The sequence below is a fragment of the Dendropsophus ebraccatus genome, chromosome 9 (assembly GCF_027789765.1).
Source record: "Dendropsophus ebraccatus isolate aDenEbr1 chromosome 9, aDenEbr1.pat, whole genome shotgun sequence".
Taxonomy (NCBI): domain Eukaryota; kingdom Metazoa; phylum Chordata; class Amphibia; order Anura; family Hylidae; genus Dendropsophus; species Dendropsophus ebraccatus.
Window position 1 is genome coordinate 66410490 of NC_091462.1, and position 21906 is coordinate 66432395.

General features: G+C 43.9%; 1 protein-coding gene across 1 annotated transcript in view; it reads right to left on the reverse strand.

Annotated features, from left to right (window-relative positions):
- SF3B1 (splicing factor 3b subunit 1) overlaps positions 1 to 21906 on the reverse strand; it is a 128364-nt gene that overhangs the window by 66614 nt on the left and 39844 nt on the right. Inside the window, exon 5 of the mRNA XM_069983565.1 lies at positions 15674 to 15753. Coding sequence (XP_069839666.1) covers positions 15674 to 15753 — 80 coding nt within the window. The remainder of the gene's footprint in view (positions 1 to 15673; positions 15754 to 21906) is intronic.

A 21906-nucleotide genomic window follows, 5' to 3' on the forward strand; every position in this document is an offset into this window, starting at 1 on the left:
ATAGATAGGAGAGAGATAGATAGGAGAGAGATAGATAGGAGAGAGATAGATAGGAGAGAGATAGATAGGAGAGAGATAGATAGGAGAGAGATAGATAGGAGAGAGATAGATAGGAGAGAGATAGATAGGAGAGAGATAGATAGGAGAGAGATAGATAGGAGAGAGATAGATAGGAGAGAGATAGATAGGAGAGAGATAGATAGGAGAGAGATAGATAGGAGAGAGATAGATAGGAGAGAGATAGATAGGAGAGAGATAGATAGGAGAGAGATAGATAGGAGAGATAGATAGGAGATAGATAGGAGATAGATAGGAGATAGATAGGAGATAGATAGGAGATAGATAGGAGATAGATAGGAGATAGATAGGAGATAGATAGGAGATAGATAGGAGATAGATAGGAGATAGATAGGAGATAGATAGGAGATAGATAGGAGATAGATAGGAGAGGTCAGAGGTCAGGTATAGGTCGGCACCTCCATGCTCCCCCCGGCACCGCTCTCTCTCCCGCACAGGAATCCTCGGCCTCTGTCACTCAGTGCTGTAGCACATATATCTGTGTCTCGGGCAGAGCCTCACACATGGCCGCTTCCAGAACGGACAAAAGATAACGGGGCTCCGAGGATTCCTGTGCGGGACAGAGTACGGTGGCCAGTGAAGCATGGAGGTGCTGACCCATACCTGACCCCAACTGTATGTGCAGGAGAGGGGGGGCAGGGCTCACGTGCAGATTCCAAAGAAGCTAGAAGTGAGTCGCCCGGCAGCAGCAGAGCTGGAGGGGGAGCTGCCGCCTGTGCGCAGCCTGTCAGTTCTCCAGCCTTCCTCTTCAGCCCCCCGCAGCAGGATCTTCCATCCCCTGCCCTACCAGTATTTGTGCGCCCTGGCTCGGGAGGTAAATCGGAAAATCAGCTTTCCAGACCCCACCTCTCCACCCGGCCACGGTGGTATGCGGGTGAGGCCGGCGCTGTACTGCTGCTGCACTGTCAGCGTGCACCCAGGCCCCCTGCGTTCTGGTAACAGGCTGCTATCACTACACAGGGGGCCTGGGTGCACGCTGACAGTGCAGCAGCAGCTTCCATCCAGATCGATATTGTACAATACAGCGCTGGCCCCGCCCCCTCACCCGCATACCACCGGCAGTCCGGCACCAAACGCTACTGCACCCATGGACCCCCAGGCTGTTATCACTAATCAGGGGCCGGGCCTGGGTGAGAAGCGGCTGCCATCTTACCGCCTGTGGCGCAAGAAAGTGCCGAGAGGAGAGCACAGCCAACTGCCAGCCCGCGCGACCACAAGAAAGCCCGCCCGCAGCCAATAAAAAGGAGGGCTGCCGAGGCGGTACGTGGGCGACGCAATACGGGTGTAGGGGGGATTGGCTGGCCAAGCACATTATTAGAGACTGCTTCAAGGTCCCCCCCTCCCCCAGCAGCAGAGTAGTTTATTCCAAATGCCTCCGCCATTGTCCGGGCAGCGATTAGGTGGCGCTGAGAAGACGGGGAATACAGAAAATACCGCACATACCGTCCTGGCCAAGTTGAGGTCGGTTAACCGACCCCAGTGACGGTATCGGTATTTTCGCGGTATACCGCCCAGCCCTACTTCAATGTGGTATTTTCTCTCTAGGAGATGACTTTTCTTCAGTGTGCTATGGCTGCAACAGGCTGTGTGTGTACGCATGCTATGGCTTCAGCAGGCTGTGTGTGTGTGTGTGTGTGTGTGTGTGTGTGTATGCATGCATGTTATGGCTTCAGCAGGCTGTGTGTGTGAGAGAGTGTCAGAAATTAAAGGGGCATTCTGGGTAACAGTAAAAAATCACGGGGGGGGCAGGGGGTGGTGGAATCGTAATAAAGAAATGCTTTTTACCTGTCCCCGTGCCCCCTTACTGCAGTGTCACAGCTCATGGTCCCCCACTGATTCTGTGATGTCATGGTCCCACTCAACCAATCAAGGAGTAAGGCAGCCCACAGCCGCAGTCACTGACTGGCTGAGCAGGTAGCTCCTTTGAGGCTGTAATGATTCAGGAGCACAGACGCTGACAGAGCTGATAAGTCCGGTCCTTTGTGTGACCTCTGTCACAGGTGTCTGGAATTGTTAAGACGTTTTTCTTTGTGTATAGTGAATATTAACCCCTTAGTGACCGCCGATACGGCTTTTTTACGGCGGTCACTAAGGGTCCTTATTCTGCTGCCATCAGCTTTTTACGGCGATGGCAGAGAATAGGGCTGTGGGGCCGGGACGGCCCCCACCCCATTCCCCTAGCTACAGACTATCACCGCTATTAACGTTATAGCGGCGGCCGTCGGTAAAGGGGATTAAAGGAGGGATGAAATAAGTGTCCATCAGACCCCAGATCAGACCCCCCTAGTGCCCCGATAACTAACCCCACTCCCCCGGCGGCCATCATTTCCAAGATGGCCGCCGTCATCGCTGTGAACAGACTAACGTCTGTCCCCCCACCCCCAAAGTCGCCCCCTTCCCTATATACGTTACCTGATCCTGGAGCTCCTTTCTCCTCGATGTCCTGGCTGGTTATGAAGTGCGCATGCGCTCCACAACCAGCCAGCTCTGACAATTTAAAGTGACAGAGACCATTTTGTCACTGAACTATGAATATCACAGTAATCATAGTAATACAGTGAAAATGAATGTATAAGTACAAAAAGTGACAAACATACAAAAAAAGTAAAACACACACTTTTTATTATAGTAATAATTGCAGTTTACTCCCAAATTACCCCTACCCCCCCCCCCCCCCACAGATTACCCGTAACCACTGCACGTTGCCCGTAACCACTGCACGTTGCCCGTAACCACCCCAAATTACATGTACCCACCCCAGATTACCTATAAGCACTTCAGTTTATCAGTAACAATCCCAGATTGTCTGTAACCCTTCCAGGTTGCACATAACCTTCCCCCCCCCCCCCCCCAGGTTCCCTGTAATCACGCCAGATTACATATAACCCCCCCAGATTGCAAGTAACCACCACACGTCGCCTCTGACCACCCCAAATTGCCAAAGACCCCCTCCAGATTGCGGTGCCCATGCCAGATTACAGGTACCCACCCCAGATTGCCTATAAGAACTTCAGTTTATCTGTAACCACCCCACGTTGCCCGTATCCACCCCAGATTGTCTGTAAGCACTGCAGCTTGCCCGTAACCACCCCACGTCGCCCGTAACCACCCCAGATTGTCTGTAAGCACTGCAGATTGCCGTAACCACCCCACGTTGCCCGTATCCACCCCAGATTGTCTGTAAGCACTGCAGGTTGCCCATAACCACCCCAGATTGTCTGTAAGCACTGCAGGTTGCCCCTGACCACGCCGCGTCGCCCCTGACCACACCCCAGATTGTCTGTAAGCACTGCAGGTTGCCCGTAACCACCACACATTGCCTGTAACCACCCCAGGTTGCCGTAACCACAGCAGGTTGTCCGTAACCACCCCAGATTACCTGTAACCACCTCAGGGTGCCCATAACCACCCCAGACTGTCCGTAACCACCCCACATTACCTGTAATCTCATTTTTTTTATTTTATTTTAGTAACTGCGCTATTCTAATAACCATTACTAGCTGCGGTTTTGCTCCAGTAAATTGGCGCTCCTTCCCTTCTTAGCCCTGCTGTGTGCCCATACAGTGGTTTATGCCCACATATGAGGTACCGTTTTACTCAGAAGAACCTGCGTTACGGATTTTGGGGTACGTTTTCTCTCCTGTTCCTCGTCAAATTGAGAAATTTCAAACTAAACCAACATATTATTGGAAAAATTCGAGTTTTTCATTTTTACTGGCCAATTTTGAATACTTTCCTCTAATACCTGTGGGGTCAAAATGGTCACCACACATCAAGATGAATTCTTTGAGGGGTGCACTTTCCAAAATGGGGTGACTTATGGCGAGATTTTACTCTGATGGCAATACAGGGGCACGGCAATCGCACCTGGCGCTCGGAAACTTCTGCAGCAAAATCTGCATTGAAAAAGCTAATTGGCGCTGCCTTCCTTCTGAGCCCGGCTGTGTGCCCATACAGTGGTTTACGCCCACATATGGGGTACCGTTGTACTCGAGAACCTGCGTTACAAGTTTTGGGGTGCTTTTTCTCTGTTCCTTTTGAAAATGAGAAACTTTAATCTAAACGTATATATTATTGGAAAATTTTAATTTTCCATTTTTTTACTGCCTAATTGTGAATACTTTCCTCCAGCCCCTGTAGGGTTAAAATGCTCATTATACCCCTAGATTAATTCTTAAAGGTGTGTAGTTTCCAAAATGGGGTCACTTATGGGGGTTTTCAGGATACCAGACTTCTAAATCCATTTAAAAAAAGAACTGGTCCCTAAAAAAAATCAATGAGTTTTGGAAACTTTCACGAAAATGTGATAATTTGCTGATAAATTTCTAAGCCCCATAACACCCTAAAAAAGTAAAATATGTTTACCAAATTATGCCAGAATAAAGAAGACATATTGGTAATGTGAAATAGTAACTAATTTATGTGCTACGACGTTCTTTTTTTAGAAGCAGAGAATTTCAAAGTTCATAAAATGCTATTTTTTTAAATTTTTCATATTTTGATGTTTTTCACAAAAAACACACAAAGTAGTGACCAAATTTTACCACTAACAAAGTGCCATATGTGACGAAAAAAACAATCTCAGAATCGCCAGCATAGGTTAAAGCATCACTGATCTATAAGAGCATAAAGTGAGACAGGTCAGATTTTGAAAAATTAGCCTGGTCATTAAGGCCCAAACTAGCTGCAGCACGAAGCTGCACTGTCATTTCAGGGTCATTTTTTTGAAAACATTAAATATCAACAGTTCAAGCGATTAAGAAACTTTGTAATATGTTTTATAAACCAAAAGAGTTTCCTTCTGTACTGAAAAAGCAATCTCCCAGCCTCCCCCCTCACATCAAATGAAGCAGGATTTCTGTGTCCATTATGTGGCTATGGAGAGGGGAGGGGCTGTTAGGAGTGACTGAGCACAGAGCAGTCTTGCAAAGCACAACACCCTGCAATCTTCTCTCAGTGAGTTCATAGATAAGAACTGACCTTTCTGACCCCAGAATCCTGCGGTTTAGGTGCCCACAAACAGCTGACCTTCATGTCACCTCTTCCTGCTTCCTTTATCTCCCTCGGCCCCTTCCCCCTCCATAAGGATAGAATTGAGAGAGCAGAACCAGTCTTCACTGGCTCCTCTGTAATGAAAACGTGTTTGCCTGATAATGCACAGATAAGAAGTCAGGGGGGGGAGGCTGGGAGATTGCTTCTTGAGTACAAAAGGAGGCTTTTTTGGCTGATAAAACCTATTACAGAGTTTCTTAAAATCGCTTATACTACTGATTTCTGGGCCTATGGCTGACCCCTCTATATGACAGGTATCTGGCATTGTTAGTTTTTCCTTTGGGTATGGTAAATATTTAGTTAGTAGTGAGTTTTTCAGGACATGATGGCTGGAGACTAGCTGCATCCACATCACACGCGCGCGCACACACACACACACACACGAGAATCTGCTTTATATCTTTCCCTACTCACTCAAAAGTTGACCTAGGATCATGTAGGACATTAGGAAGATCGTTCTACTTAACAACAGTATGATAAATAATTCCCCTGGTGTCTGACTGGCCATTTATAAAGGAGCTGGAGTCAGAGTTAGGAGTCGGTCAGTGATAGTATTCAGGAGTCGGAGCTGCGGCTTACCGACTCCACAGCCCTGATGGTGGATCGGCCATTTAAATATATATTCTACTATGAAGACTTAACCCTTTAACCCCTTAACGACATCGGGCGTAAACTTACGCCCTCGCTCCCTGGTACTTGGCGCATCAGGGCATAAATTTACGCCCGATGTTTCCCCGATCGCTGCGTGTTCGCACACAGCGATCGGGGAAGATGGCCTGCTATAAATCATAGCAGGCCATCATAGCTTCTCGGCACGGGGGGTGGTTAACACCCCCCGTGCTTACGATCGCCGCTATAGGCTGATCAATTCAGATCAGCCAATAGCGGCGATCGGAACCTTTCCGGGTCATCGGTGACTCAATGACCCGGAAAAAAATGGCGTTCGGTGCTGCCGGGGACGGCACCGACCGCCATTACTGTAAAAAGTAATGGTGGTCACCGTGCCACCGGCCCGATCGCCGTGAACGGCGGGCCGTTCACGGCGATCGGGCCGGTGGCACGGCGATCAGAGTCCCACAAAATAATAAATACCTGCCCTGGACCCCTCAGCTAGGTAGCGGAGGGGTCCAGAGCAGGTATTTGTACATTACTCACCTGTCCCGGGCTCCTGATCGGCATCTTCCGGGTTCGCGGCGTCCTCCGTCATTCCGTTCGGTCTTCGGCTCTTTCCGGCGGTCCCAGTCGTCTTCTTTCGGCTATTTTCGGCTCCAGCCTCGTCATTTTCCGGATTTTGCGCTCTAGCGGCTGATATGTGTAATACACTTATCAGCAGCTACAGGGATGTTCAGAATGTAGAAAAAGGTTTTTTTTTTCCAAATTTTTTTTTTTTCTATTTTCTGCACCCTATCGCCGCTGAGTGTTGATCAGCATCGCACGAAAGTGCGCTGCTAAACAGCAACTCCTCCTTTTTGGCGTAGGGTGTTTTTTTTCTATATCCTACTGCCACGGTCTGCTGATAAGTGCCGCACATAAGTGCGGCATTTATCAGCAACTCCTTTGTTGGCGTAGGTTTTTTTTTTTATACTTACTGTAAAAAAAAACACGTAAAAAACACTACATTACACCACACTACATTGAATAAAGTTTGAAACTACACCACTACATACCCCATATACCAATCCCCGTATAAAGATGACCCCCAGGGTGTTTTCTGCGTCAGAGGGATACGTTATTATTGCCTCCAACACCGAAACAGACAGTGAGGATGAATGGGGGGGATCCTTCTTTCCTCCATTCATCCTCATCCTCCGGTGACGTGTCTGGGGGTAGCGTAGCGTACGCTGTCCCCCAAACACGTCTTTTCTGCCAGTACCATCCCAATAAGATGACGGTATGGTGTGAAATTCTCCAAACTCTGTGAGCGTACCTCAGGGTACAATTACAGATCCAGGGTACGTGCACACTGCGGAATGGCGAAGGATAACCCTTTGTGCATTCCGCAGCTGGCACCCGCCGGCGGACTGATGCGGGCGCATGTCTCTACCCGTGTCATAGACTCCATTCTATGCACGGGCGGATTCCGTCGTCCATCCAAAGAATGAATACGTTGGACGGAGAGCGGAATCCGCCCGTGCATAGAATGGAGTCTATGACACGGATGGAGACGTGCGCCCGCATCAGTCTGCCGGTGGGTGCCAGCTGTGGAATGCACAAAGGGTTATCTGTCGCGATTCCGCAGTGTGCACGTACCCTTAGAGTGTATGTAGGAAGGGACACCCGAATGCAGCCCCCCGATGCCCCCTCCCCCCCCCCCCCCCCCATCCTCGGAACAAGTGGGAAGATCGTCCAGGAACTGATCTTCCCACTGCTGGATAAAGGTTACCACCTGTATGGGGATAACGTTTATACCACCACCCCCCTCTTCCGGTCCCTCGCTGCCCTGTAGCTTGCGGCACGATCCGAACATATCAGAAGCAGTAATAGAGCCCTAATATTTAGCAGCCATGGAGCGGACCCAACGCTTCTGGATATGAAGAACCCCGTATCGCACCAGGGCAACATTTTCCAGGTGACGTCCCCCACACTGGAGAAAGGGAGACCCCAGAAGAAGTGCAGAGTGTGGCGTAACAGGGGGATCAGGAAGGACACCATTTTCCAGTGTGACACCTGTCCTGATCACCCCGGCCTCTGCATACTGGATCGCTTCAAGGCGTACCACACGTCATTGGGGTTCTACATTATCTAAATTCTGTCCCTTATTCCTATTTCAGGGGTCACGTTGATCCAGGGATTATTCTGATCGCCATTATGGAGTCGGGAAGGAATTTTTCCCCTGTGATGAGGCTACTGTTGTTTGCCTTACGAGGGTTTTTTGCCTTCCTCTGGATCAACACAGGTTGAGTTTGATGGACACCTGTCATTTCCAACCTTATAAACTAATAATTGGCCTAACACCCCCAAATAAATTAGAATTGTCCCTTTTCCCCAGCTAAGTAGGTATGGCCGCCATTCCCATTAGAGGATGCCATGATGCAATTACAAAGCCTCTGTGCGGCCAGGACAGTAGAAACCCCCCACAAGTGACCCCATTCTGGCCACATTTGGGACGTGAAAATGAAAAAAATGGTATTTTTTATTTTCTCGGCACATGTTCTACGTAAGTGATTGTCACCAGTGGGGTCCATATCCTCACTGCACCCCTTGTTAGATTCCTTATGGGGTGTAGTTTCCAGAATGGGGTCACTTGTCGGGGGTTTCTACTGACCTGGCAGCACAGGAGCTTTGTAATTGCGACATGGCCTCCATCCTCCATTCCAGCCTGTAAATGGCGCTCTGTCCCTTTGGTGGCTTGCCCTGTGCCCATATGGCACATTATGCCCACATATGGGGTATTTTCGTACTCAGGGGAAACTACCCTACACGTTTTATGTTCATTTTCTTTTTTAACCCCTTGTGGAAATGGAAAAAATCAAGGCTAGACCAACATTTAGTGTAATTTTTGTAAAATTTTTACTCTAAATCATTAATCTTGTCATGATTTTTTCATTTTCACAAGGGGCTAAAAGATAAAAAAAAAACAATAAAGGAGTACGGAAATACCCCACATGTGGACATAAAGCGCCATGTGGGTGCAGGGTAAGCCTCCGAAGGGAAGGAGCGCCATTTCGTTTTTGAAGGCTGGATTTGGATGGAATGGATTTTGAGGGGCCATGTTGCATTCAAAAGGCCTCTGTGTTGCCAAGACAGTTGAAACCCCCCACAAGTGACCCCATTATGGAAACTACACCCCTCAAGGAATGTAACAAGGGGTGTAGTGAGCATATGGACCCCACTGGTGACGGGCACAAATGTGGAACAATGTGGCGTGAAAATGAAATATTACATTTTTTACACTATAATGTTGGTTTAGCCTTGAATTTATCATTTTCACAAGGGGTTAAAAGAGAAAAAAAACACACAATATGTGTAGAGCAATTTCCCCAGAGTCTGTAAATACCCCACATGTGGACATAAAGCGCCATGTGGGCGCAGGGCAAGCCTCCAAAGGGAAGGAGCGCCATTTGGATTTTGGAGGTTGGATTTGGCTAGAATGGATGATGAACGCCATGTCGCATTTACAGAGCCCTCGTGCTGCCAAAACACTGGAAACCCCCCACAAGTGACCCCATTCTGGAAACTGCACCCCTCAAGGAATCTAACAAGGGGGGCAGTGAGGATATGGACCCCTTGATGACGGGCACATTTGTGCCATGAAAGTGAAAAAATGATTTTTTTTTACTTTTACGTCACATTGTTCCACATTTGTTCCCGTCACCAGTGGGGTCCATATGCTCACTGTGCCCCTTGTTAGATTCCTTGAGGGGTGTAGTTTCCAGAATGGGGTCACTTGTGGGGGGTTTCCAGTGTCTTGGCAGCACGAGGGCTCTGTAAATGCGACATGGCCCTTGAAATCCTTTCCAGTGAAATTCAGCTTCCAAAAGCCAATTGGCGCTCCTTCCCTTTGGAGGCTCGTCCTGCGCCCCCTTGGCACTTTATCGCCACATGTGGGGTATTTCCGTACTCGGGAGAAACTGCGCTACACATTTTGTGTCTTTTTTTACCTCTTATCCCTTTAAGAAAATGAAAAATTGAAGGCTAGAACAACGTTTTAATGTAAAAAATAAATTTTTCTTTTTTCACGCCATATTGTTTGGAAAATCTGTGAAGCACCTGTGGGGTCCAAATGCTCACCGCACCCCTTGTTACATTCCTTGAGGGGTGTAGTTTTCTAAATGGTGTCCCTTTAGGGGTGTTTTTTAGGTTTTGGCACCCCAGAGCCTCTGCCAACCTGAAGTGGTACAGTCAGAAATGACCAAATATAACGGAGGCGTTGAAATTCACTAGGCACTCCTTTGTATCTGAGGCTTGTGGTTGCGTCAAATAGCGCAATAGGGCCACATAGGGCCACATATGGGGTATTTCTATAAACTGCAGAAACAGGGCAATAATTATCGGGGTGCATTTCTCTGGTAATAGGTTTATAATTATGAAAAATATTGGATTACAATAAAATCTCTGCACAGAAAATTAAAATTTTCAAATTTCTTACACACTTAGCTTTTATTTCTGTGACTACCCTAAAGGGTTAAAACACTTTCTGGATATGCTTTTGCAGAGTGTGGGGGGTGCAGTTTCTGAAATGGGGTGCTTTGTGGGGCTTTCTAACATACAGGCCCCTCAAATACACTTTAAACCTGAACAGGTCCCTAAAAATATCTGATTTTGAAATTTTACTGAAAATTTGGAAATTTGCTGCCAATGTTTTAAGCTTCCTATTGTCTAAAAAAAAAATGAAAGATCGTTTAATAAATGCCGCCAACATAAAGTAGACATGTTGCTAATGCTATTTAATATATAATTTATGTGGTATAACCACTTTCTGTATACGCAAAACAGTTTCAAATTTGGAAAAATGCAGTTTTTTAAATTTTTTCACATTTGGGTTTTTTTCATAAAGATTCGTTATGAGTATCGACTCCAATTTACCAGAAATGTAAAGTACAATATGTAACGAGAAAACAATCTCAGAATCAGCCGGATAGGTAAAAGCATCCCGAAGTTATTAATGAATAAAGTGACACTGGTCATATTCATAAAATTTGTCTCTGTCATTAAGGCCATTTCAGGCTCTGTCCTTAAGGGGTTAAGGACAAGGCTAATTTTTGTTTTTGCGTTTTCGTTTTTTCCTCCTTGTGTATATAAGGCCATAGCAGTTTCATTTTTACACCTACAGACCCAAAGAGGGGTGATTTGGACTTTTATTAGGGGAGGGGGTTATTTCTTAATAAAAACACTTACTTTTGTTTTCACATACAGTAATAAGAAGCCCCCTGGGGGACTTATATACACAGCACTGATCTCCCATTGAGATCAATGCTGTGTATATAACAGAGCACCGATCCATCAGATCGGTGCTCTACTATAATGGTCTGCTAAAGACCTGCGGTCCCTGGCTGCACATAGCAACCAGGCACCCCGGGCTGCAGAGAGGGCTCACACCGAGAGCCCTCTCTGATCCCCCTTAACAGCTGCATGACGGGTATACCCATCATGCGTCGTTAAGGGGTCAATATAATGGAATAAAAGTAAATTTTTAGCAGTCACATAGGGGGGCTTTATTCCCCAGGCAGTCACTTGTGGGATACGAGATTGTAGTGTACGAGATCCTCACCAAGTTTAGGTAAACATTAACATACATTGTGCTAGCTAAGATAATTTTAGATAAATCGAAAATCGGATATAAAAAAACAAAAGAAAAGAAAAAAATTAACATACATTACATGGAAAGCATGATGACTGTTCAAAAAAAAGAAGTGAAATTTGTACATTATAAAAACAACCAGTTTTGTAACAAAAGCAGTAGGAGCAAAAAAAAAAAAAAAAAAAAAAAAAAAAAAACAGCAAGTCTGGGGACAGAACAACTAAACTTTTCCTGTGTCATTAAAGGACACAGCACCAATGAAAAATGCAAAAGCAGTCCCAGAGGGTGGGGAAAGTTCCTCATGTGGCCCACCTAGCCTGCAGAACCATATAGCCCAGACTGACATCAGGAGGCGGCCAAAACATGCACCTAGTAAAAATTTTGAAAAATTGTCCAACCAAGTACAGTAAAGCCTTGGTGTGGCCTTGATCCAGAGCGCATTAGTGGTCTTGGAGGCAGCAAGAACATGACAGCCCTGCTGGAAAAAAAATTCAGTCCAAGCGGTGGAAAGCAGCTCTGAGGAATAAATATACCAGAAGGCTAGATTTCAGTCCCCAAGATTACGTATTGGACTGTTCCCCCCCACCCCACCTCCCTCTCCGCAACCGGTGTGGCAATCCACACGCCGGAAGAGAAGACGTCCACACTCAGAGGAATCCAGTGCTACCTCTGGATTGGACTTAAATCCCGCCCCCTAAATATAGTTTTATTAGATAGGGGGCCTTGTCCCCAGTTTCCTCTCTAGTCCATTTGCTGCCTTACCCAGGGCCGTGGAGTCGGTAAGCCGCAGCTCCGACTCAGACTCCTGAATTTTAATCAGGACAGACTCCGACTCCCGCTCCATCATAAATGGCCAGTCAGATACCAGGGGATTTATTTATCACACTGGCTCAGCAGCTTCTCCCTAATGTTCTACATGATCCTGAGGTGACTTCTGAGGGAATAAGGAAAGATATAAAGCAGCTTCTCCTGCGTGTGCAGTGGATGCAGCCAGTCTCCAGCCTACATGCCCTGAACTACTCACAACTAGACTAGATAGAGCAGGTGGTCTTTTCCTGCTGACAATCTTCTATGTTTCTAACTAAATATTCACCATACACAAAGATACACTGCTAACAATGCCAGATACCTGTAATATAGGGGTCAGCCATAGTGATATAGAAGTACAAAAAGCAGAGCAGTGCTCCATAGCACAGATCAGACGGTACAATCTGTGTGAGTAAAACAGAGGGACTCTCACCTGTGGAGGTTGTGCAGAGAGGCACAACACTCAGATTAGTGTGTAACTGGACGCGCAGCCTCTCCCCAGATAGGTCCAATAAGAATCTATGGTAATGCAGAAAAAACACCTCTCCGTGAATGGGGAGTTGACGGGCGCAGGTCCAAGGGTGAAGCAAGGCAAATTCAAGATGAAAAAGGTTTATTAAAATACTTAAAAGGCAACTTTTAAGTATTTTAATAAACCTTTTTCATCTTGAATTTGCCTTGCTTCAACCTTGGACCTGCGCCCGTCAATTCCCCATTCACGGAGAGGAGGTGTTTTTCCTGCATAGTGATATAGAGGGGGGTTACACATAGTGATAGAGGGGTCACTGTGGGTGTGGGGGCATGCCATAGCGCACACACACACAGCCTGCTGCAGCCATAGCATACACACACAGCCTGCTGCAGCCAAAACGTGTACACACACACACACACACAAACACAGCTGCAGCCATAGAACACTAAAGAAAAAACACCACATTGAGGACAGAGGTTACTGCTACACTACTTATGTCTTCTCCTCCTCCTCTATATTACATAGGATATCTTCATATTACACTGCTGCTCATATACAGTCATCCAGGAAGTGAACAGCACAGATCTCCCCCCACACAATGGACTCTTCCAGCTCAAAAACAAGCTGCCAAATAGTGACTAACCACTTTTCCTCGACCACCCTTATCTAATAGGGCCAGTGTCCTATTAGAATGTTGCTCATAATATACATTGATGAGCAAAACTTATAAAAATTATATCAAAACTCAATTCTAAATTGTTCTAAGATTTTTTTTTTTTAATGCTGGAGTCGGTACATTTTTTCCGACTCCAACTCCTACTCCAGCCAAAACTAGTTCTGACTCCACAGCCCTGGCCTTACTACACTTTCCAATTGGCCTATTGTGTTACTGATATTGTTGTTTATGGCTGAGTGACCTAGTTCCACACTTACAGTTGTGTGTCACTTTGCTGGTAATTCCTACCTTCCCCCTCAGGGGTTACTGTTGCTCAACCCATTGCATTACTTCTTGCTTGTTTACACTGTTCTCCCCCTTTCCCTGGACATATGGTCAGAAGCACACAGCTTGGTTTCCAGACGTATATCGGGTCTACACAGCGTTTGTGGTGTTTTTCCTTTGTTGTATGTCTTCCCTTTTCCCTTTATTCCTCCTTCCTAGGGTCTCTTCCATAAATCATTCCCCAAAAGATACAGTTGGAGCAGGTCCAATGCTGTCCATGAGATGTCTTCGTAGCTTTTCTCAAGGAAAAACACTTTGATAGTGCTGCCACCTTTGCTTTTACCAGACACTCTTTACCTACTGTTATTTCTGGCTCTAAAACAGTATATGTGATATAAAGCAAGTTTGCTATATACATTAATTTTTTGTTGTTCTACTGCAAAACAAAGCTGAACTTACCATAAATCCAGGTCCAGGCTCCGAAAGGCAGATTTTCTGACTTGTGGTGGTTGAAAAAAAAAACTAAGACTAAACACAGGAATCCCAGCCAGTACAATAAGTCACAGCTCAATGTGTCCATCAGTCATATGACTGCCTTCTCTCTGTGTGACCGTTCAGATGGCCTAAGAAACACGGGACTTATTATTTTCTGACTGTTTCCTGATCTTTGAGAAAAAAAAGTCAGAAAACAGGAAGTGCAGTGTTCTCCTTGATAACTACAAAAAATGAATGTAAATTGCAAATTTGCTTTACATCACATCTACTTTCAGTTTAGATTTTGAAAGTTATAACGACAGGTACACTTTAAAAAAGATACCAACCCCTTGCTAGTAGCTGGATGAGCCTACCTCTCAGGCTTTGGGTTACAGTTGAAGCAATCCCTCGGGGAAACAGAATTAACTTGTACAGAGGATATCTTGCCAATAGTGCTTCTTTCTATGGATAGGTCAGAAGAAATAGAAAAGAATCGCTCAAAGGGTCTGGGGCCCTTTTAGTAGGTCTACCTTTGAAGGTGGAACGAGAGGACTCATCCTAAGTGTCTAGTATGAGCAGCTATCTGCGCCAACAGGCCCTGGATTATGGCCTGGGATATTCGGAGAGGCTGGCTCCTGACCAGAGGGATCCAGGGAAAGTGGCATGGGGTAAAAGCAGAGCAGGCCAAGGGAGCTATTTTGGCCAAATGAATTTATTACAAAAAGGTTGCAAGGGAAGAGGACACGGTATATCCCGGAGGGCTACAAGACCCTGGACGATGTGGTCCACTAGTTGCCTTCAAGAGTTGTGGCCTAGATGTAGAGGTGTTCCATGTGAACCATGTGTGTTCTGATAGGCACCCACAGAGATGGGAGGTCTGTGTGTATGGCATTCTTGGCAGTCCAGCGCAGAGAATGAAGCCCCCAGAACGCAGCAATCATGGCAGGACAGGAATGAAGTTGTAGGCTAGAAATTGCAAAAAAAGCCAGAAACTGGAATAATTACACTGGGCGCATGGTAGATTGGCAGATTCAAACTTGTTAAGCCAAAAGAAGGCACAGACACTAGGTGGGAAAGCGTTGGGGAGAGAACACTTGGAGAGGTGATGGAGACTGGCAGTGAGAGGGACTGAAAGTCTCAGAAATGCCTGCAGAGAGAGAAGAGAGCAGGAAAAGGTCCTAACAAAGAGGAGCTGGGGAGGTGGACGGGACTGTTATACTCACCTTCTTAAGTCTTCAGGTACCCGCAATGTTACCTCCTCGGCAATATATTTCACTTCCAAGTCTTCTGGGTCAGATGGGCTAAATAATAAAACCTGTACCTTCCACAATCCCCCACCATTAACATTCCAAACAGTCCTTTCTGCCCACTACGTCCTAGTCCCAGCTTTACAGATGGAAATGCTTTCTCAGTCAACCAACCAGCAGACAAAGCAAGTACTTCATAGAACAGCCACTTCATTGGGTAGAAGAGCACATGATATTACCAATAAGCAACACAAACCCAGTGAAACAGAACAGTTTGAGCGCTTGCTCATGTTGCAATTACAGCCCCTCCTTCCATCACTCACATAAGTCAAAATTGTATCTACTATTTTATTTGAACTTACATGTTCCTTAATCAGCTGCTTTTCTCGCATAACATCAGTGTACGTCCGAGCATTTGTTTTTGGATCTGGAGTCTTGCCACCTACAAGATAAAAAGAAAAGGCAATAACAATGAAAAATTGTGTTTATGATAGTAGCATCACATCAAGAACTATCTAGCAGAATGCTAGATTTAAATTTGATTACACTTAAGTTTAAGGGTACAAACCCACTTGACGTATTTGCTGCGTGAATCAGTCTTAAAAATAAGCAGGCAAAACGCAGGTTGGCTTTATACAATTGTTCTGTGTTAAAATACGCAATTGCGTATTTTTGAAGCATGAAGCTTGTTGTTAGCAAAGCATCAGTTGTTAATAACCTGTGTGAAAAACGCATGTAGCTTCATGCTTCAAAAATACGCAATTGCGTATTTTAACACAGAACAATTGTATAAAGCCAACCTGCGTTTTGCCTGCTTATTTTTAAGACTGATTCACGCAGCAAATAAGTCAAGTGGGTTTGTACCCTAAATGTATTTAATTAAGTTAGGCTACACACAATTGTAAAGAAAAAAAAAGGCAAGAAAAAAACAAACAATATAGTGTCTTCAGAAGTGATGAGTTCCGTGGTCACTATTCCTTTATACGTACACTTTTCAGCCTTTTGACGCCATCAGCAGTTCTGACTTCAAGCAGGAGAATAGAAGCCTAGAAAATCATCTCTTTACCATTAGTAACACTTTGAAAATGGTATACTCAAAACATTACCCGGGTAAGGTTTCTTAAAAACAAAATACACACCATACCTGTTCTTCGTTTATAGATTTTCTTCGGGGTAGAAAGGATTGATAGTACAGAGAATACCAACTGTACAGAAAACAATGATCCCCAAAGTGTAACAAATTAAAAGACTCTGAATGTATTAAGTCTTGAATCAAACCTATCCAAAGTATAACCGGGATTCTGTTTGCCCATTTGCCCAGCATTCTGAATAGTTTAGGTAGATAAATAAAATCTCCCTAAAGAAGTACTTGAACTCTACAAGTAACATGCCTAGAAACACACTCAACTATCACCACTCGACTATTGGTCTAACTTTGGAGCTAAGCACTCAGTTGAGTCATCAGCAAGGAAACTAATAAAGAATTGACAGCGCTGTCAAATCATTAGACTGCATCCTTAACCACAATTTCTACAGTAGTTTTAGATTTAATGCAAATGACTGTAAATTATATTTACTTTCCATTTCAACTATTCTACATTTTCAAGGTTGCCACCAGCTTTCACAGAAGGTTAACACTTTCAAAGGCTAAAATCTGAATAGAATTTGCTTTGTTAATATGTAGTAATTATTTGTCCTATGAGAAAATATATTGTACCTAAAAGGTTTTAACGTGTCACTGTCGTGAATTTTTTTTTTTTTGCAGAAATCAATAGTCAAGGCGATTTTAAGAAACTTTGTAATTGGGTTTATTAGCTGAAAAATGCATTTTTATCATGAAAAAGCAGTTTGAAACTTTCCCCCCTGTCTTCATTGTTCTCCTATGGAGAGAGATAAATAAAACACCAAAACAGGACAACAAAGAGTTAATCTACAAATACCTCACCCTCCATCTCCTCTGACAGTCAGCACTGACCTCTGATTACAGCTGTCAACCAGCTCTGTGCCTGTAATCCTCTGTTATCTGCTTTCTGCTGTCTGATAACTACCTCCTTCCTCCTCCCCCTCCCCTCTCTATAGACCAGACTGGGTACGTCTGATGCAACAAGTCACAATTTTCGGATTTTTTTGCAGTGGATGGAAAAGAGGAGGGAGGGGGGACCTGGGAAAAAGGCTTTTTTTTAAATGCAGATAATGGCATATTTGGCTAATAAACCCAATTACAAAGTTTCTTAAAATCGCCTGGACTATTGATTTCTGCCAAAAAAAATACGACAGTGACTCTTTAAGCATTTAAAATATTGCTAAGATGTACTCATTCCAATAAACATTAACACTGGAAGACAAAAAAAAAAATTAAAGGGGTTAGCAAGAGAAAACCAAGTATTGCTCCAAAGTTGGGGGGTGGGTCCCTTGCTGATACTACTACAACCCTCCTGTTTCCCCACTGGTGCCTGGTTCTTGTAGGTTCTGTGCAGTCCTGATCCCCAAAGGATCAATCATTGAGGCAGGACATTGCCACTAATTGGCTGAGTAGGCAGGTCCTTTAGAGGCAAGAACATAGAACCCAGAAAAAGCAGACAAAAGGGGACCAGAAGGGTCAGCTGCAGGAAACCAGAGGAGGAAAGTATAGCAAGTTTATTACTTGTACACCACCTTAGCCCTTGAGCAAATTTTAGTTATGTCTAGACAACCCCTTTAAACTTTAGCTCCTCCTTATTCCCACTTACAGATTCCGGCAAAACAAAACAAAACACACCCTTAAAAGGGGGGGGAGGGGGGGGGGGAGACACGACAGACCGCACAAAGTAAAAAAATAAATAAATGGGGGAAATTCTTTTCAGCTGAAGCTGTTTGTACTTCAATTTTACCAGTCAGTAAAAGAGAAGCTTTAAAACGGTATAACTGGAGAAAATTAATGAAAAGAAAACAAAAACATAAGTCTAATGCAAAGAAAGCAAAAATGCTTGCTCACACACTACATGTTTGGAGCCTTTTGAAAAAGTGCATAATTTTTGTTTCCCCTCCCAACACTAAGAGGAAAATAGTACTTTTAAAATATGTAATAGAGAAGTAGATTATACCTTGAAAATTTTCTAAATGATAAACTTTAATAACAATTTCTTTGGACTTCTTCTTTTAAAGGTTGAGTGCTAGGTTTAACCCCTTGCCTCCGCAGCCTGTTTTGGCCTTAATGACCAGGCTCATTTTTCTAAATCTGACCTGTCTCACTTTATGCGCTTATAGCTCAGTGATGCTTTAACGTATGCTAGCGATTCTGAGATTGTTTTTTCGTCACAAATGGCACTTTATATTAGTGGCAAAATTTGGTCATTACTTTGTGTGTTTTTTGTGAAAAACATCAAAATATCATGAAAAATTTGAAAATTTTGCATTTTATGAACTTCTGAAATTCTCTGCTTCTAAAAAAGGAAGTCATAGCACATAAATTAGTTACTAAATCACATTACCAATATGTCCTCTTTATTCTGGCATAATTTGGGAAACATTTTACTTTTTTAGGCTGTTATGGGGCTTAGAAATTTATTAGCAAATTATCACATTTTGTGAAAGTTTCCAAAACTGATTTTTTTAGGGACCAGTTCTTTTTTTTTAAGTTGATTTAGGAGGCTTGTATACTGGAAACCCCCATAAGTGACCCCATTTTGGAAACTAGACACCTTAAAGAATTAATCTAGGGGTATAATGAGCATTTTAACCCTACAGGGGCTGGAGGAAAGTATTCACAATTAGGCCTTAAAAAAATCGAAAATTTAAATTTTCCAATAATATATATGTTTAGATTAAAGTTTCTCCTTTCCAAAAGGAACATGAGAGAATCTGCACCCCAAAATTTGTAACACAGGTTCTCTTGAGTACAACGGTACCCCATATGTGGGCATAAACCACTGTATGGGCACACAGCCGGGCTCAGAAGGGAAGGAGCGCCAATTAGCTTTTTAAATGCGGATTTTTCTGAAAAAGTTTGAGCGCCAGGTGCGTTTGCAGAGCCCCTGTAGTGTCAGCAGAATAGAATCCCCCCAAAAGTCACTTTATTTTCGAAAGTACACCCCTCGAAGAATTCATCTTGGGGTAGGATGAGCATTTTGACCCCACATGCATTAGAGGAAAGTATTCAAAATTAGACAGTAAAAATGAAAAACAAGAATTTTTCCAATAATATGTTCGTTTAGTTTGAAATTTCTCAATTTCACAAGGAAAAAAAGAAATATAGTACCCCAAAAATTGTAACGCAGGTTCTCCTGAATACAACGGTACCCCATATGTGGGCATAAACCACTGTATGGGCACACAGCGGGGCTCAGAAGGGAAGGAGCGCCAATTAGCATTTTCAGTGCAGATTTTGCTGAAGAAGTTTCTGAGCGCCAGGTGCGTTTGCAGCGCCCCTGTAGTGTCCGTAGAAGAGAACCCCCCCAAAAGTCACCCCATTTTGGAAAGTACACCCCTCAAAGAGTTCATCTTGGGGTGTGGTGTCCATTTTGACCCCACAGGTATTAGAGCAAAGTATTTAAAATTAGACAGTAAAAATGAAAAACTCGAATTTTTCCAATAATATGTTCGTTTAGTTTAAAATTTCTCAATTTCACAAGGAACATGAGAGAATCCGCACCACAAAATTTGTAACGCAGGTTCTCCTAAGTACAACAGTACCCGATATGGGGGCATAAACCACTGTATGGGCACACAGGAGGGCTCAGAAGGAAGGGAGAGCCAATTAGCATTCTCAGTTCAGATTTTGCTGAAGAAGTTTCTGAGCTCCAGGTGCGTTTGCAGAGCCCTTGTAGTGTCCGTAGAAGAGAACCCCCCCAAAAGTCACCCCATTTTGGAAAGTACACCCCTCAAAGAATTCATCTTGGGGTGTGGTGACCATTTTGACCCCACAGGTATTAGAGGAAAGTATTTAAAATTAGACAGTAAAAATAAAAAACTCGAATTTTTCCTATAATATGTTTGTTTAGTTTGAAATTTCTCAATTTCACGAGGAACAGGAGAGAAGCTGCATGCCCAAATCTGTAACGCAGGTTCTCCTGAGTAGAACGGTACCCCATATGTGGGCATAAACAACAGTATGGGCACCCAGCCGGGCTCAGAAGGGAAGGAGCGCCAATTAGTATTTTCAGTGCAGATTTTACCGAAGAAGTTTCTGAGCGCCATTTTCAAGTGCCACTTGAAAACTGCGTAGGAGATGCCAAAACATTGTATATTGCTTGTGAAGTTTGCTGCACATGGTTATATGGAATAAATCCACATTTGTATTACCATCGAAAAATGGGGTTTTCAAAAGGGTGTGGCTTTTAAAAGGGGCGTGTCAATTATCGTTCAATTTACTGTTACCGCGGCTACATGTATGATAAACAGAGATATTGATTTAGGCCAGTATCGCCAAGCCCTAATATGACATTTGTCATTTATTCATTAATAACTTCGGGATGCTTTAAACTATCCGGCTGATTCTGAGAGATTGTTTTCTCGTGACATATGGTACTTTACATTTCAGATAAATTGGAGTCGATACTTATAACGAATCTTTACGGAAAAAAATAAATAAATAAACGTGAAAAAATGTGAACAAATGCATTTTTCAAACTTTGGAACTTTTCTGCTTATACAGAAAATGGTTATGCCACATAAATTATACATCAAATAGCATTAGCAATATGTCTACTTTATGTTGGTGGCATTTATTAAACTTTCATTTTCTTAAGACAATAGAAAGCTTAAAACATTAATAGCAATTTTCCAAATTTTCTGTAAAATTTCAAAATCAGATATTTTTAGGGACCTGTTCAGGTTTAGGGTACAAACCCACTTGACGTATTTGCTGCGTGAATCAGTCTTACAAAATAAGCAGGCAAAACGCAGGTTGGCTTTATACAATTGTTCTGCGTTAAAATACGCAATTGCGTATTTTTGAAGCGTGAAGCTACATGCGTTTTTCGCACAGGTTGTTAACAACTGATGCTTTGCTAACAACAAGCTTCACGCTTCAAAAATACGCAATTGCGTATTTTAACGCATTCAAAAATACGCAATTGCGTATTTTAACACAGAACAATTGTATAAAGCCAACCTGCGTTTTCCCTGCTTATTTTTAAGACTGATTCACGCAGCAAATACGTCAAGTGGGTTTGTACCCTTAAAGTGTATTTGAGGGGACTATGTTAGAAAGCCCCACAAAGCACCCCATTTCAGAAACTGCAACCCCCAAACTCTGCAAAAGCACATCCAGAAAGTTTTTTAACCCTTTAGGGAAGTCACAGAAATAAAAGCTAAGTGTGTAAGAAATTTGAAAATCTTAATTTTCTGTGCAGAGATTTTATTGTACTCCAATATCTATATCATAAAAATCAAAGTCTGTCTGTCTGTCTGTCTGTCCTTGTCTGTCTGTCTGTCTGTCTTCTATAGACTTCCAAACGCCTGAACCGTTTGACCCCAAATTTGGCACACAGATACATTGGGTGCCCGGGAAGGTTATTGCGAAGGTCCCATCCCTGCCAGATGTACAGGAGGGGAGGGGGAGGGGAAAGAGCGGCGCCCCATAGAGATGAATGGGAAAATCTCCTCACTGGAAACA